This window comes from Triticum urartu, chromosome 2, assembly GCF_003073215.2.
Source record: "Triticum urartu cultivar G1812 chromosome 2, Tu2.1, whole genome shotgun sequence".
NCBI lineage: Eukaryota > Viridiplantae > Streptophyta > Magnoliopsida > Poales > Poaceae > Triticum > Triticum urartu.
In genome coordinates, this window is record NC_053023.1 from 14,745,456 (window position 1) to 14,764,510 (window position 19,055).

The 19,055-nt window shown below is 47.1% G+C and overlaps 1 protein-coding gene across 1 annotated transcript; it reads left to right on the forward strand.

The window, feature by feature from the left end:
- Nucleotides 1–11,750: 11,750 nt before the first annotated feature.
- On the forward strand, nucleotides 11,751–13,094 carry LOC125535159. The gene is made up of 2 exons (XM_048698205.1): nucleotides 11,751–12,611; nucleotides 12,751–13,094. The coding sequence occupies exons 1-2, from the start codon at nucleotides 12,473–12,475 to the stop codon at nucleotides 13,050–13,052; spliced, it is 441 nt and encodes a 146-aa protein (XP_048554162.1). The 5' UTR covers nucleotides 11,751–12,472; the 3' UTR covers nucleotides 13,053–13,094.
- Nucleotides 13,095–19,055: the final 5,961 nt, after the last annotated feature.

Sequence of the window (19,055 nt, forward strand, 5' to 3'; positions counted from 1 at the left end):
TTGTGACGTTTGGTACACCCAAAGCACTCCTACGGTATCCGGGAGTTACACGATCTCATGGTCTAAGGAAAAGATACTTGACATTGGAAAACTCTAGCAAACGAACTATACGATCTTATGCTATGTTTAGGATTGGGTCTTGTCCATCACATCATTCTCCTAATGATGTGATCTCGTTATCAATGACATCCAATGTCCATAGTCAGGAAACCATGACTATCTGTTGATCAACGAGCTAGTCAACTAGAGGCTTACTAGGGACATGTTGGTGTCTGTTATTCACACATGTATTACGATTTCCGGATAACACAATTATAGCATGAATAAAGAAATTATCATGAACAAGGAAATATAATAATAATGCTTTTATTATTGCCTCTAGGGCATATTTCCAACAGTCTCCCACTTGCACTAGAGTCAATAATCTAGTTACATTGTGATGAATCGAACACCCATGGAATTCTGGTGTTGATCATGTTTTGCCCTAGGGAGAGGTTTAGTCAACGGATCTGCTACATTCAGGTCCGTATGTACTTTACAAATATCTATGTCTCCATCTTGAACATTTTCACGAATGGAGTTGAAGCGACGCTTGATGTGCCTTGTCTTCTTGTGAAACCTGGGCTCCTTGGCAAGTGCAATAGCTCCAGTGTTGTCACAGAAGAGTTTGATTGGCCCCGACGCATTGGGTATGACTCCTAGGTCGGTGATGAACTCCTTCACCCATATTGCTTCATGTGCTGCCTCCGAGGCTGCCATGTACTCCGCTTCACATGTAGATCCCGCCACGACGCTCTGCTTGCAACTGCACCAGCTTACTGCCCCACCATTCAAAATATACACGTATCCGGTTTGTGACTTAGAGTCATCCAGATCTGTGTCGAAGCTAGCGTCGACGTAACCCTTTACGACGAGCTCTTCGTCACCTCCATAAACGAGAAACATTTCCTTAGTCCTTTTCAGGTACTTCAGGATATTCTTGACCGCTGTCCAGTGTTCCTTGCCGGGATTACTTTGGTACCTTCCTACCAAACTTACGGCAAGGTTTACATCAGGTCTGGTACACAGCATGGCATACATAATAGAACCTATGGCTGAGGCATAGGGGATGACACTCATCTCTTCTATATCTTCTGCCGTGGTCGGACATTGAGCTGAGCTCAATTTCATACCTTGTAACACAGGCAAGAACCCTTTCTTAGACTGATCCATATTGAACTTCTTCAATATCTTATCAAGGTATGTGCTTTGTGAAAGACCTATGAGGCGTCTTGATCTATCTCTATAGATCTTGATGCCTATATATAAGCAGCTTTCTCCAAGGTCCTTCATTGAAAACTCTATCAAGTAGCCTTGATGCTGTCCAAGAGTTCTATATCATTCATCAAAAGTATGTCCATCTACATATAGTATGAGAAATGCTACAGAGCTCCCACTCACTTTCTTGTAAACGCAGGCGTCTCCATAAGTCTGCGTACCCAACGCTTTGATCATCTCATCAAAGCGAATGTTCCAACTCCGAGATGCTTGCACCAGCCCATAAATCGAGCGTTGGAGCTTGCACACCTTGTCAGCATTCTTAGGATCGACAAAACCTTCCGGCTGCATCATATACAATTCTTCCTTAAGGAAACCATTAAGGAATGCCGTTTTGACGTCCATTTTCCATATCTCATAATCATAGTATGCAGCAATTGCTAACATAATTCGGACGGACTTCAGCTTCACTACGGGGGAGAAAGTCTCATCGTAGTCAACCCCTTGAACTTGCCGATAACCCTTAGCGACAAGTTGAGCTTTATAGATGGTAACATTACCATCCCCGTCCGTCTTCTTCTTAAAGATCCATTTGTTTTCTATCGCTCGCCGATCATCGGGCAAGTCTGTCAAAGTCCATACTTTGTTTTCATACATGGATCCTATCTCGGATTGCATGGCTTCAAGCCATTTGTTGGAATCTGGGCCCGCCATCGCTTCTTCATAGTTCGAAGGTTCACCGTTGTCTAACAACATGATTTCCAAGACAGGGTTGCCGTACCACTCTGGTGCGGAACATGTCCTTGTGGACCTACGAAGTTCAGTAGAAACTTGATCTAAAGTTTCATGATCATCATCATTAACTTCCTCTCTATTCGGTACAGGCACCTCAGGAACATTTTCTTGAGTTGCGCCATTTTCCGGTTCAAGAGGTAATACTTCATCAAGTTCTACTTTCCTCCCACTTACTTCTTTCGATAGAAACTCCTTCTCTAGAAAGGATCCATTCTTGGAAACAAAGATCTTGCCTTCGGATCTGAGGTAGAAGGTATACAACAGTTTCTTTAGGGTATCCTATGGAAGACGCATTTTTCCGACTTGGGTTCGAGCTTTTCAGGTTGAAGTTTCTTGACATAAGCATCGCATCCCCAAACTTTTAGAAACGACAACTTAGGTTTCTTTCCAAACCATAATTCAAATGGTGTCGTCTCAACGGTTTCGACGGAGCCCTATTTAAAGTGAATGCGGCAGTCTCTAAAGCATAGCCCCAAAAAGATAGTGGTAAATCGGTAAGAGACATCATGGATCGCACCATATCTAATAGAGTGTGATTACGATGTTCGGACACACCATTACGCTGAGGTGTTCCAGGTGGCGTGAGTTGTGAAACTATTCCACATTTTCTTAAGTGTGTGCCAAATTCGTGACTCAAGTATTCTCCTCCACGATCTGATCGTAGAAACTTGATTTTCCTGTCACGTTGATTCTCAACCTCACTCTGAAATCCCTTGAACTTTTCAAAGGTTTCAGACTTGTGTTTCATTAAGTAGATATACCCATATCTACTCAAATCATCAGTGAGGGTGAGAACATAACGATAGCCACCGCGAGCCTCAACACTCATTGGACCGCACACATCAGTATGTATGATTTCCAATAAGTTGGTTGCTCGCTCCATTGTTTCGGAGAACGGTGTCTTGGTCATTTTGCCCATGAGGCATGGTTTGCACGTGTCAAATGATTCGTAATCAAGAGACTCTAAAAGTCCATCTGCATGGAGCTTCTTCATGCGTTTGACACCTATGTGACCAAGGCGGCAGTGCCACAAGTATGTGGGACTATCATTATCAACTTTATATCTTTTGGTACTCACACTATGAATATGTGTAGCATTACGCTCGAGATTCATTAAGAATAAACCATTCACCATAGGAGCATGACCATAAAACATATCTCTCATATAAATAGAACAACCATTATTCTCGGATTTAAATGAGTAGCCATCTCGAATTAAACGAGATCCCGATACAATGTTCATGCTCAAAGCTGGCACTAAATAACAATTATTGAGGTTTAAAACTAATCCCGTAGGTAAATGTAGAGGCAGCGTGCCGACGGCGATCACATCGACCTTGGAACCATTTCCGACGCGCATCGTCACCTCGTCCTTCGCCAGTCTCCGCTTATTCCGTATCTCCTGCTTTGAGTTACAAATGTGAGCAACTGCACCGGTATCAAATACCCAAGAGCTACTACGATTACTGGTAAGGTACACATCAATTACATGTATATCACATATACCTTTTGTTTTGCCGGCCTTCTTGTCCGCTAAGTATTTGGGGCAGTTCCGCTTCCAGTGACCACTTCCCTTGCAATAAAAGCACTCAGTCTCGGGCTTGGGTCCATTCTTTGGCTTCTTCCCAGCAGCTTGCTTGCCGGGCGCGACAACTCCTTTGCCGTCCTTCTTGAAGTTCTTTTTACCCTTGCCTTTCTTGAACTTAGTGGTTTTATTTACCATCAACACTTGATGTTCCTTCTTGACTTCTACCTCTGCTGATTTCAGCATTGCAAATACCTCAGGAATGGTCTTTTGCATCCCCTGCATATTGAAGTTCATCACAAAGCTCTTGTAGCTTGGTGGAAGCGACTGGAGGATTCTGTCAATGACCGCGTCATCCGGGAGATTAACTCCCAGCTGAGTCAAGCGGTTATGTAACCCAGACATAGTGAGTATGTGCTCACTGACAGAACTATTTTCCTCCATCTTACAGCTGAAGAACTTGTCGGAGACTTCATATCTCTCGATCCGGGCATGAGCTTGAAAAACCATTTTCAGCTCTTCGAACATCTCATATGCTCCATGTCTCTCAAAACGCTTTTGGAGCCCCGGCTCTAAGCTGTAAAGCATGCCGCACTGAACGAGGGAGTAGTCATCAGCACGTGTCTGCCAAGCGTTCATAACGTCTTGGTTCTGTGGGACGGGTGGATCACCTAGCGGTGCTTGTAGGACATAATCTTTCTTGGCAGCTATGAGGATGATCCTCAGGTTCCGGACCCAGTCCGTGTAGTTGCTGCCATCGTCTTTCAGCTTGGTTTTCTCTAGGAACGCGTTGAAGTTGAGGACTACGTTGGCCATTTGATCTACAAGACATATTGTAAAGATTTTAGACTAAGTTCATGATAATTAAGTTCATCTAATCAAATTATTCAATGAACTCCCACTTAGATAGACATCCCTCTTCTAGTCATCTAAGTATAACATGATTCGAGTCAACTAGGCCGTGTCCGATCATCACGTGAGACGGACTAGTCAACGTCGATGAACATCTTCATGTTGATCGTATCTTCTATACGACTCATGCTCGACCTTTCGGTCTTCTGTGTTCCGAGGCCATCTCTATACACATGCTAGGCTCGTCAAGTCAACCTAAGTGTTTGCATGTGTAAATCTGTCTTACACCCATTGTATGTGAACGTTAGAATCTATCACACCCGATCATCACGTGGTGCTTCGAAACAACGAACTGTCGCAATGGTGCACAGTTAGGGGGAACACTTTCTTGAAATTATTATGAGGGATCATCTTATTTACTACCGTCCTTCTAAGTAAACAAGATGCAAAACATGATAAACATCAAATGCAATCAAATAACAATAGTGACATGATATGGCCATTATCACATAGCTCCTTCGATCTCCATCTTGGGGCTCCATGATCATCTTGTCACCGGCTTGACACCATGATCTCCATCATCATGATCCCCATCATCGTGTCTCCATGAAGTTGCTCGCCAACTATTACTTCTACTACTATGGCTAACGTGTTTAGCAATAAAGTAAAGTAATTTACATGGCGTTTCTCAATGACACGCAGGTCATACAAAAAATAAAGACAACTCCTATGGCTCCTGCCGGTTGTCATACTCATCGACATGCAAGTCGTGATTCCTATTACAATAGTATGAACAACTCATACATCACATATATTTCATTCATCATTCATCACAACTTTGGCCATACCATATCACAAAGCACTTGCTGCAAAAACAAGTTAGACGTCCTCTAATTGTTGTTGCAAGTTTTACGTGGCTGAAATAGGGTTCTAGCAAGAACGTTTTCTTACCTACGTGAAAGCCACAACGTGATTTGTCAACTTCTATTTACCCTTCATAAGGACCCTTTTCATCGAATCTGCTCCAACTAAAGTGGGAGAGACAGACACCCGCCAGCCACCTTATGCAACTAGTGCATGTTAGTCGGTGGAACCGGTCTCACGTAAGCATACGTGTAAGGTTGGTCCGGGCCGCTTCATCCCACAATACCGTTGAAGCAAGATAACACTAGTAGCGGCAAGAAAGTTGACAACATCTACGCCCACAAAAAATTATGTTCTACTCGCGCAAGAAGAACTACGCATAGACCTAGCTCTGATACCACTGTTGGGGAACGTTGCAGAAAACAAAAATTTTCCTACGGTTTCACCAAGATCCATCTATGAGTTCATCTAGAAACGAGTGATCAGATGCATCTACATACCTTTGTAGATCGCGAGCGGAAGCGTTCAAAGAACGGGGATGATGTAGTCGAACATGACGTGATCCAAATCACCGAAGATCCTAGCGCCGAACGGACGGCACCTCCGCGTTCAACACACGTACGGTCAGCATAACGTCTCCTTCTTCTTGATCCAGCAAGGGGAAAGGAGAGGTTGAGGAAGATGGCTCCAGCAGCAGCACGACAGCGTGGTGATGGTGGAGCTGCAGTACTCCGTCAGGGCTTCGCCAAGCACTATGGAGGAGGAGGAGGTGTTGGAGAGGGAGAAGGAGGCAACCAAAGGCGTGGATCAAAAAGCCCTCCTTCCCCCACTATATATAGGGGTGCCAAGGGGGGGGCGGCCAAGGGAGGTTTCCCTCCCCCCAAAGGCACCTAGGGGTGCCTTCCACTTGTGGGACTCTTCCCCTTTGGAAACCCTAGGCGCATGGGCCTATTGGGGCTGGTGCCCTTGGACCATGTAGGCCAAGGCGCACCCCCTACAGCCCATGTGGCCCCCCCGGGGCAGGTGGCCCCACCCGGTGGGCCCCCGGGACCCTTCCGGTGGTCCCGGTACAATACCGGTGACCCCAAAACTTGTCCCGATGGCCGAAACAGCACTTCCTATATATAATTCTTTACCTCCGGACCATTCCGGAACTCCTCGTGACGTCCGGGATCTCATCCGGGACTCCGAACAACATTCGGGTTACTGCATATACATATCCCTACAACCCTAGCGTCACCGAACCTTAAGTGTGTAGACCCTACGGGTTCGGGAGACATGCAGACATGACCGAGACGACTCTCCGGTCAATAACCAACAGCGGGATCTGGATACCCATGTTGGCTCCCACATGCTCCACGATGATCTCATCGGATGAACCACGATGTCGAGGATTCAAGCAACCCCGTATACAATTCCCTTTGTCAATCGGTATGTTACTTTCCCGAGATTCGATCGTCGGTATCCCAATACCTCGTTCAATCTCGTTACTGGCAAGTCACTTTACTCGTACCGTAATGCATGATCCCGTGACCAGACACTTGGTCACTTTGAGCTCATTATGATGATGCATTACCGAGTGGGCCCAGTGATACCTCTCCGTCATACGGAGTGACAAATCCCAGTCTTGATCCGTGTCAACCGAACAGACACTTTCGGAGATACCCGTAGTATACCTTTATAGTCACCCAGTTACGTTGTGACGTTTGGTACACCCAAAGCACTCCTACGGTATCCGGGAGTTACACGATCTCATGGTCTAAGGAAAAGACACTTGACATTGGAAAAACTCTAGCAAATGAACTATACGATCTTATGCTATGTTTAGGATTGGGTCTTGTCCATCACATCATTCTCCTAATGATGTGATCTCATTATCAATGACATCCAATGTCCATAGTCAGGAAACCAGGACTATCTATTGATCAACGAGCTAGTCAACTAGAGGCTTACTAGGGACATGTTGGTGTCTGTTATTCACACATGTATTACGATTTTCGGATAACACAATTATAGCATGAATAAAGACAATTATCATGAACAAGGAAATATAATAATAATGCTTTTATTATTGCCTCTAGGGCATATTTCCAACACCGCCTCACCTTTGAAATGCTTGCCTTTCTTTCTTACGGGATGCCTGCTCGGAAGAAATCGACGATGTCCCAGGTACACATTCTTATTACAATTAGCCAAATATATACTGTCGCTATCGTCCAAATAGTGCATGCATGCGCGGTATCCCTTGTTTGTCTGTCCTGAAAGGTTACTGAGAGCAGGCCAATCATTGATGGTCACGAACAGCAACGCCTTTAGGTCAAATTCTTCCCCCATGTGCTCATCCCACGCACGTAGACCTGTTCCATTCCACAGTTGTAAGAGTTCTTCAACTAATGGCCTTAGGTACACATCAATGTCGTTGCCGGGTTGCTTAGGGCCTTGGATGAGCACTGGCATCATAATGAACTTCCGCTTCATGCACAACCAAGGAGGAAGGTTATACAAACATAGAGTCACAGGCCAGGTGCTATGGTTGCTGCTGTGCTCCCCAAAAGGATTAATGCCATCTGCGCTTAGACCAAACCATACGCTCCTTGCGTCATCTGCAAACTCCTTCCCGTACTTTCTTTCGATTTTTCTCCACTACGACCCGTCAGCGGGTACTCTCAACTTTCCGTCTTTCTTACGGTCTTCTCTGTGCCATCGCATCGCCTTGGCATGCTCTTTGTTTTGGAACAAACGTTTCAACCGTGGTATTATAGGAGCATACCACATCACCTTGGCAGGAATCTTCTTCCTGGGGCGCTCGCCCTCGACATCACCAGGGTCATCGCGGCTGATCTTATAGCGCAATGCACCACATACCGGGCAAGCGTTCAAATCCTCGTACTCACCGCAGTAGAGGATGCAATCATTAGGGCATGCATGTATCTTCTGCACCTCTAACCCTAGAGGGTAGACAGCCTTCTTTGCTTCGTACGTACTCTCGGGCAATTCGTTGTCCTTTGGAAGCATATCCTTTATCATTACCAGCAACTTTCCAAATCCCTTGTCAGATACACCATTCTCTGCCTTCCATTGCAGCAATTCCAGTGTGGTGCCCAGCTTTTTCTTGTCACCTACGCAATTCGGGTACAACAATTTTTTGTGATCCTCTAACATGCGCTGCAACTTCTTCTTCTCCAAATAACTTGCGCAGTTTCTCTTTGCATCGGCAATGGCCCGACCTAGATCATCAACGGGCTCATCTGATGCCTCTTCTTCAGCTTCTTCCCGCATTGCCGGCTCAGCTTGTTCCCGCATTACCGGCTCAGCTTCTTCCCCCATTGTTGTATCATCGTATTCAGGGAACCCATGGCCAGGATAGCTGTCGTCGTCCTCTTCTTCTTCATTGTCTTCCATCATTACCTCTCTTTCTCCGTGCTTGGTCCAAACATTATAGTGGGGCATGAAACCGGACTTAAACAGGTCGACGTGAATGGTTCTTGACGTAGAGTAATTGTGACCATTCTTACAGCGAGCACATGGACAAGGCATAAAACCATCCGCCCGCTTGTTTGCCTCAGCCGCAAGCAGAAAAGTATGCACGCCCTCAACGAACTGGGGAGAGCATCGGTCATCGTACATCCATTGCCGGCTCATCTTCATTACACAACACCGAATAGACCAAATTAATACAAGTTCATACATAAAGTTCATACAACACTTAAATGCAACAAACAAATAACTCTCTAGCTAAAGCATTTAAATGCAACAACAAATACGATCAAGATCGCAACTAAGGTAACAATGGATCCAGCAGCATAATGATACCAAGCCTCACTATCGATGGCGTATTTTCTAATCTTTCTAATCTTCAAGCGCATTTTCTCCATCTTGATCTTGTGATCATCGACGACATCGGCAACATGCAACTCCAATTCCATCTTCTCCCCCTCAATTCTTTTCAATTTTTCTTTCAAGTACTCGTTTTCTCTTTCAACTAAATTTAACCTCTCGACAATAGGGTCGGTTGGAATTTCCGGTTCACATACCTCCTAGAAAAAATTGCATATAAATCAAATACTAGCACATATATATATATCCTCCCAAATTACTAAACTCACAAATTAATCACTATATAAAGCATTGCAAGAGCTAATCTAGCAATGAGAGATGAAAGGACAAAGTTGCTAACCTTTGTGATCATTTGAATGGATGGGGGCCTTCAAATCTTGACAAATTTTGGGCAAAATGTGTGATGAGCTCGAGAGGAAGAGGGGAAGAACAGAGAGGAGAGGGGAAAGGGGAAGAACAGAGCGAGCTCGGGTGGACGAAGGGTTTATGTAGGACGACCTTTAGTACCGGTTCGTGCCAAGAACCGGTACTAAAGGGGCTGGTGGGCCCCAGTCTGACAACATCCTGCCACCACTCTCATTAGTACCGGTTCGTGGCACGAACCAGTGCTAAAGGTTCGCCACAAACCGGTACTAATGAAAGCGGCCCGACTAGCCATTGGAACCAGCACTAATGTATACATTAGTGCCGGCTCAAATACAAACCAGCACTAATGTGCTTCACGTTTGACCCTTTTTCTACTAGTGATGGAATACCTGAATAGTCTAGTCAATGGATGGGAAGAGCCACTTACCTCAACTTGATGCATTCAAGGAGTCTGAGTGATTCAGCGTAGACTTTAAGGTGTGCGAGCCTTAAAATTAGCTTCTCTATGTCACTTGTAGTGCACATAAAATCCAAATGTTGTTAGAATTTAGCATCATAATAATCATAAACTATTGGAATTGCTGATAGTTTCGGTTTCAACCCAATGTCTCGATGACCAAGGCGAGTATGCCAAGTTTGTCATGTACAACATGTGGTACGGGTTGTGTCGTATGTGTAGTACAATCGAGATGATACACAGAGAATGTGTTTTCCATATCCGTTGCATATGGTAAAGAGAAGTTATTTCTCTTTGTTGTCATCATAAGTTTCGCTATGGAAACTATTTTGACGGATACCTTCATAGTTTAGTAGGGTACGAGTTAAACCTGCGAAGCAATAAAGTATCCCGACATTACTCGAGTACCCATAGGGATAGTAAATATGACTCGAGTTGAGCCAACAAATACCTCATCGCATCTAGCGATTTAAATATCTCCTTTCTCTCAATGAGAGTGGAAACATTGGACTTCCCCGAGTATAAATTTTGTGGTGCATATGTCCACAAGGCACATATCATTTTTCATTGGATTGACTCCCGTAAACATAAAGATTCTCAATATGAAAATCACTGTCAGATATATAGAATACATACAAATGTATTTGTATCAAAGTGCGGATACAGTATATTGTGATATACAATATATGATGACAACAATAATCATGTTCTTATTAGAACATCATAAATGGATCTAAATAAATAGATCACTAAGGAGACTAAGGGACTAAATGTATAGTCTCCAAACATGTCGGTTGATGCATATTCAACCATCATGCTCTCCATGCTCATAGGGTCTTGTGACAGCTAGATGGTGTCAGGTTGAAGGTTTGAAGCGAGTTTCAAACCATTACCCTTGAGGTCCTTTGCGTCCTGGTGGCGTGGCTTGGATTGCACGCGCTATCCCATGGGATGCAAAACTGATCTTGATGTCCATGACCCGCTTAAGTAAGTTGTGGTCATTGAGGGCAAGAACCTCAAATTGTTAGCCATCGATTACTTATAGGGGCAAGCCAGAGATAATTAATTTACAAGAAGTAAATTAAAATCATCATGGTTTTGCAATAAGAATGCAAAAATTTGACTCAAGTGTATAACTTGAAAATGCTCAACCTCAATTCTTGGAACATAACACATTGAAGATCATACAAATCTCACAGTAATAGAGATAGTTTGCACATGGGCAGTAGATCCAACTCATTACCTTGTGTTTTCCTAATATAACGAGGAAAATGTTATTGTCAAAATTTTACAAGTTTGTTCTGCGGGAGAAATCAATCTCGACTGTTGTGACATGTTCATGAAGAATGACAATGTGGTAAACACATAGACCATATCATCCCCGGTGAAAAAACGGTAATTTATTTATATTACAGATTGTGTAATATAAATATATCTTAACGTTGCAAAATTAATAGATTTCAGAAAGGTGGCTCGAAATCATTAGTGTGAATCTCAAATTGCTAAGGATGACACCTTGAATTTTGCATATGTATTTGCAAGAAATTGAATATCTCAATTGTAAATAAACGTATTAATCTCGACATGTGTTTAACATGGAAATAGATACATCATAGAAATATTCCGGAATTCATTGTACTCAACAGAGAAACAATACTGTAGAAGTATTGAATTTATGTTTGCAAGAAATTAAAAATCTCAATTGCAAGTAGATGTAATTAATCTCGACACGTGTCAAACGTGGAAATATATAACATCAATTTAGTATTTGGAATACATTGTTATTCAACAGAAAATGGTACCAAAATATATGTACCAGATTTAACGGTCTAAAACAGGAATAAAATCACTGCTAGAATTAACCGCAAAATCACAATTAATACAAGTTTTGGCCTATTCAAAAATAGGTAAAGCCGCAAGGGCTAGAGTGCAAAACTTGCGAAGAGATAAGATTCTATCTCTTTCACAGGAGTAGTTCCCGTTATTGGGATTTTCTCCCGTAAAGAGCGCCATAGCCACTCTAGCTTGTGCACCACCGCCTTGGCGGCTCGCTGGCTGGGCTGCGCTAGGAATGCCGGGATGGGCGTGCTGGTGGAGCGCGCGGGGCAGGCGCCACGGTCGGGGCGCAGCCACAGCCTGGAGCGGGAGTGGCGGGCGGAGCCTGCCACACACGCGCAACGGCCAGGCTCGGCCGCGGAGCCCGGGACGCGGCGCAGAGGCCGGTGAGCGGCGCGGGGGCCAGGCGGCAAGGCGCAGCGCGGCGCGGCCTGTACGGCGCGGACAGGTTCGGCGCGGCCGCGGAGGCCGGGGACCGGCGCGGACGCGCCCACGAACGGCTACGGCCTGTTGCAGCTGGCGACGACGGAAGATCTGCAGGGGAGCCGCGGCCCGTGGAAGACAGCATACGCGGGTATCCCTGCGGCACAAAGGCGAGCGCGTGACCGGCTGCGATCTCAACAACCGCGGGGGTCGGAGATGGCAGCGGCGCGGCCTCGTGCTCGTCGTCGTCAAGGACGACGATGTCGTTCCCTGAGACTGCGAAAGCTCGGTACTCCATGCTGCAAGCGGCCGTTGGCTGGCGAGCGAGGGCGCATCGATGCCGATGCATCCATGCTGCTGCTGCTGCTGCTGCGTGCGCTGCAATGACGAGGACAAAAGGTACTAATTCCTGATTCCAATTGATGTGCAATATTTAAATTGGAAAGTAAACACCTTGTTCTCGTAGCAATTTAGATCAGGACTTTGGTCTTTCCATGATTCTCATGTTGTGGACGGATGTCTGTCTTGCCATGAACAGGTCGGACGCAGAGTTGTGCGCCGCGCTGTGAGCGGCCGTGGCCGCGAACGCTGCTTGTTCCCGCGGACGCGAGAGACGCTCGTGAGAGAGGCCTCGCCGGGGATAGCGACGGGGCCGACGGCATCGCTGCAGAGGGCTGGCCAGGGGCTTTGGCCAGAGGGGCTGCTCTTCGGCACGTCGCCGGCCTTGGTCCTCCGCATGCGGCAGTGAGGCCGATGGAATCGCTCCACCGGGAGCATGCTGATAACGTGTTAGAACTAATCGAGAGACAAATCGAGAGAGACAATAATGAATCGGGGTAATCTTTATTGATGATGAATACATCTATATATAGAGTTACAAAAGATACCAAGTGAAAAGGTGTCTGTTCGAGAAGGCGCTAGGAGGCATCTATTCCTTAAGCATGGATTAATAGGATTAAGTAAATCCTAACACGAAGGACGGTAACGGCGACGGCTCAGAGGTGGACGCCGCATGGACGTAGTCATCCGAGGCGTAGCGCGAACTCGGGCGAAAAACGCCCGTACGGGCGCGGGTGACCGGACCGGCCATAGGCGCCGAGGGGACCGCGGGCGCCGGGGGGGCCACAGGCGGCGAAGGGGCCGCGGGCGCCAGGGGTGCCGGGGGAGGGGGGGCGGGGGCCGCGCGTGCCAACGTCGGGGGCGCCAGCGCCGCGACTGTAGGAGGCGCCGCATGCGGGGGCGCGCCTCAAAGCCAGTGGCGGGCCAAGAGAGGCACGCCAGCGTCCTGGGAGAGGCGTCGAGGAGTCCGTGTCACCGGTGGCGGCAGGAACAGCCGGGGGTACCTGGTGAAACGGAAACACATGCTCATCAAAGTAAACATGCCGGGAAGTGAACACACGGTGGGAGATAGGATCGTTGCACCGATATCCCTCGGAGTTGGAGGGGTAGCCGATGAAGATGCAAGTGACAGAATGAGGTGCGAGTTTGTGAGGAGTGGAGTCTGCAATGCTAGGATAGCAAAGGCACCCGAAAATACGCAAGCCATCGTAAGATGGGGGCGTACCGAAGAGAAGATGGTGAGGTGCATAGTTCCATCGTGGGCGGCAAGGGCGAAGGTTAAGGAGAAGAGAAGCAGTGGCGAGGGCGTCCGGCCAGAAACGAGGCAGAACATTAGCATGGAACAGGAGCGTGCGAACGCAGTTGTTCATAGTGCGAAGGACGCGTTCGGCTCGACCGTTCTGCTGGGAAGTATACGGGCATGTGAGACGAAAAATTGTGCCGTGGTGCGATAGAAAAGTGCGGAAAGCAAGGTTGTAGAACTCTTTTCCATTGTCAGTCTGAAGAGCAAGGATGGGACGCCCAAACTGTGTGCTGACATATGAGTAAAAAGCCATCAAAGTGGAGAGTGCATCCGACTTTTTGCGCAAAGGAAAAGTTCACACATAATGAGAATAATTATCAAGGATAACCAGATAATATAAATAGTCTGAATTACTAGGAACCTAGAGGTCCACACATCGCTATGAATCAACTAAAATAAAAAAAGAAGCTATGGTGGTGGAGTTATTAAACGGGAGGCGAACATGTTTACCGACACGACAAGCATGACATGTGTGATCCTCTATCTTATGTCAACTGAAACTGAAACTCCTAAAAATATGACGAAGTGTGACGGGGTTAGGATGACCCAAACGAGCGTCCCAGAGATCGATGCCGGCGGAGAGAGCAACCGGTGCGGTGGTGGAGGTGGACGGCGAATGCACCGGATAGAGCTCGTCGAGGCTGTCACATCAGTGAAGTACTATCCTGGTTCGAGCATCCTTGACACAAAACCCAAGCTCGTCAAATTCAATAGTAATAGGATTTTCACGAGTTAAATGACGAACGGAAATAAGGTTCTTAATAAGATGAGGTGACACAAGTATGTTAGACAAAGTAATAGGCATGGAATTAGAAGGAAAATAAGTGTGTCCGACATGTGTGATAGGGAGTGTGGAACCGTCGCCGACAATGATGCGGCGGTCGGTGGTGACGGGAGTGAAGGAGGCAAGATTACCAGGATGAGCAAACATGTGAGTCGTAGCCCCGGTGTTCATGTACCAATCATCACCTCCGGTGCAGTTGTTCGGTGTAGGAGCGGCATGCAGTGCGGGAAGGAGCACCGGGTCCCAGGGCGCCGGCGGCAGGGCCGGCGAGGGGTACGGAGACGCCATGGGGAGGCCGTAGCCACCGCTCGACAGCGGCGGTGGGTACTCTCCAGATGGTATAGGAAGCAGCCCTGATATTGCGACTGCGGTGCCGGGTAGGTCGGATGGCCTGCCGGAAAAACTTGCTAGCCTGCTGACGACCCCCACCAGTACGCGGGAGCCCCGTATACGGGTGCGTCGAATGCCCCACGCAACAACAAGGGGTCAACGGGTAGAGTCGGCACCGGCGGTGGGGCGACGACGGACTGGCCGGTGAGTACCGGCGGTGGGGCGGCGACGTACGCCAGCGGGGGCAGCAAAGCCGAGCTGGGCGGCAAGTCGGGATGGGCTGGCAGGGCGACGCCGGACGCGCCGTAGGTAGTGGCCACCCCGTATGGTGACGAGGCCACGCCAGAGGGTGCCAGCGGTGGGACGGCGAAGGCGGCGCCGAACGGGCCGGTGGACGCCATCGGGGCTAGCGAGCGGCCGGAGTGGCGAGCGGCATGCGGGCAATGCAAGATAGACGGAGCAAGTGTTGGAAATATGCACTAGAGGCAGTAATAAAATAGTTATTATTATATTTCCTTATTCATGATAATTGTCTATTGTTCATGCTATAATTGTGTTATCCGGAAATCATAATACATGTGTGAATACATAGACCACAATATGTCCCTAATGAGCCTCTAGTTGACTAGCTCGTTGATCAATAGATGGTTACGGTTTCCTGACCATGGACATTGAATGTCGTTGATAACGGGATCACATCATTAGGAGAATGATGTGATGGACAAGACCCAATTCTAAGCATAGCACAAGATCATGTAGTTTGTCTGCTAAAGCTTTTCTAATGTCAAGTATATTTTCCTTAGAACATGAGATTGTGCAACTCCCGGATACCGTAGGAGTACTTTGGGTGTGCCAAACGTCACAATGCAACTGGGTGGCTATAAAGGTACACTACGGGTATCCCCGAAAGTATCTGTTGGGTTGGCATGAATCGAGACTGGGATTTGTCACTCCGTATGACGGAGAGGTATCTCTAGGCCCACTCGGTAAGACATCATCATAATGAGTTCAATGTGACTAAGGGGTTGGTCACGGGATGATGTAGTTACAGAACGAGTAAAGGGACTTGCCGTAACGAGATCGAACAAGGTATCGGTATACTGACGATCGAATCTCGAGCAAGTGCTATACCGGTAGACAAAGGGAATCATATACGGGAGTGATTGAATCCTTGACATCGTGGTTCATCCGATGATATCATCGTGGAATATGTGGGAGCCAACATGGGTATCCGGATCCCGCTGTTGGTTATTGGCCGGAGAGATGTCTCGATCATGTCTGCATGGTTCCTAAACCCGTCGGGTCTACACACTTAAGGTTCGATGACGCTAGGGTTATAGGGAATAGAAGTACGTGGTTACCGAATGTTGTCCAGAGTCCCAGATGAGATCCCAAATGTCACGAGGAGTTCTGGAATGGTCTGGAGGTAAAGATTTATATATGGGAAGTCTCATTTTGGACACCAGAAGTGTTCTGGGCGTTATCGGTAACGTATCGGGACCACCGGAAGGGTTCGGGGCTCCACCGGGAGGGGCCACTAGCCCCGGAGGCTTGCGTGGGCCAAGTGTGGGAAGGGACCAGCCCCTAGGTGGGCTGGTGCGCCTCCCACAAGAGGCCTAAGGCGCAGGGAAGGGGAGAAAGGGGAAACCCTAGGCTTAGATTGGCCTAAGGCCCACCTAGGGTGCGCCCCCCCTCTCTCCCCCTCTGGCCGCCCCCTAGATGCATCTAGGGCTGGCCGCCACCCCTAGGGGGGGAACCCTAGATGGGGGCGCAGCCCCTCCCCTCCCCTATATATAGTGGGGGTTTTGGGGCTGCCAGAGACACGAGTCTCCCTCTCTCTTTGCACAGCCCTACCCCTCTCCCTCCTCGTCTCTCGCAGTGGTTGGCGAAGCCCTACTGGAGTGCCACACTTCTCCACCACCACCACGCCGTCGTGCTGCTGCTGGACGGAGTCTTCCCCAACCTCTCCCTCTTCCCTTCCTGGATCAAGGCGCGGGAGACGTCACCGGGCTGCACGTGTGTTGAACGCGGAGGCACCGTTGTTCGATGCTTAGATCGGTTTCGGCCGCGATCTGAATCGCTTCGTGTACGACTCCTTCATCCGCGTTCTTGCAATGCTTCCGTTTCGCGATCTTCAAGGGTATGAAGATACACTCCCCTCTCTCTCGTTGCTAGTCTCTCCATAGATTGATCTTGGTGATGCGTTGAAATTTTTTAAATTTCTGCAACGATCCCCAATAGTTGCATCATGAGCTAGGTCTATGCGTAGTTTCTATGCACGAGTAGAACACAAGTTGTTGTGGGCGTCGATTTTGTAAATTTACTTGCCGTTACTAGTCTTATCTTGATTCGGCGGCATCGTGGGATGAAGTGGCCCGGACCGACCTTACACGTACTCTTACGTGAGAATGGTTCCACCGACTGACATGCACTAGTTGCATAAGGTGGCTAGCGGGTGTCTGTCTCTCTCACTTTAGTCGGATCGGATTTGATGAAAAGGGTCCTTATGAAGGGTAAATATAAATTGGCATATCACGTTGTTGTTTTGGTGTAGGTAAGAAACGTTCTTGCTAGAAACCTATAGCAGCCACGTAAAAACTTGCAACAACAATTAGAGGACGTCTAACTTGTACTTGAAGCATATGCCGGGTGATGTGATATGGCCAAAAGGATGTGATGAATGATATATGTGATGTATGAGATTGATCATGTTCTTGTAATAGGAATCGCGACTTGCATGTCGATGAGTATGACAACCGGCATGAGCCATAGGAGTTGTCTTAATTTATTTATGACCTGCGTGTCAACATAAACGTCATGTAATTACTTTACTTTATCGCTAACCGTTAGCCATAGTAGTAGAAGTAATAGTTGGCGAGACAACTTCATGAAGACACGATGATGGAGATCATGATGATGGAGGTCATGGTGTCATGCCGGTGACGATGATGATCATGGCGCCCTGAAGATGGAGATTAAAAGGAGCAAAATGATATTGGCCATATCATGTCACTACTTGATTGCATGTGATGTTTATCATGTTTTTACATCTTATTTGCTTAGAACGACGGTAGCTTAAATAAGATGATCCCTCGCAATAATTTCAAGAAAGTGTTCTCCCTAACTGTGCACCGTTGCTAATGTCCGTTGTTCCGAAGCACCACGTGATGATCGGGTGTGATAGGTTCTAACGCTTGCATACAACAGGTGTAAGCCAGATTTACACACGCAATACACTTAGGTTGACTTGACGAGCCTAGCATGTACAGACATGGCCTCGGAACACGGAAGACCGAAAGGTCAAACATGAGTCGTATAGAAGATACGATCAACATGAATATGTTCACCGATGATGACTAGTCCGTCTCACGTGATGATAGGACACAACCTAGTTGACTCGGATCATGTATCACTTAGATGACTAGAGGGATATCTACCTGAGTGGGAGTTCATTAAATAATTTGATTAGATGAACTTAATTATCATGAACATAGTCTAAAAACTTTGCAATATGTCTTGTAGATCAAATGGCCCACGCTAATGTTGCCCTCAACTTCAACGCGTTTCTAGAGAAAACCAAGCTAAAAGACGATGGTAGCAACTACACGGACTGGGTCCGTAACCTGAGGATTATCCTCATAGCTGCCAAGAAAGCATATGTACTTGAAGCACCCATTTTCCCAACAACTCAAGACGTTATGAACGCCTGGCAGTCGCGTAGTGATGATTACTCCCTGGTTCAGTGCGGCATGCTTTACAGCTTAGAACCCGGGCTCCAAAAGCGTTTGAAGCAGCACGGAGCATATGAGATGTTCCAAGAGCTGAAAATGGTTTTCCAAGCTCATTCCCAAGTCAAGATATATGAAGTCTCAGACAAGTTCTACAGTTGTAAGATGGAGGAGAATGGTTCTCTAGCGAGCATATACTCAAGATGTCTGGGTTGCACAACCGCTTGTCTCAGCTGGGAGTCAATCTCCCGGATGATGCGGTCGTTGACAGAATCCTTCATTCACTTCCACATAGCTACAAGAGCTTTGTGATGAACTTCAATATGCAGGAGATCAAAAAGGAACATCAAGTGTTGATG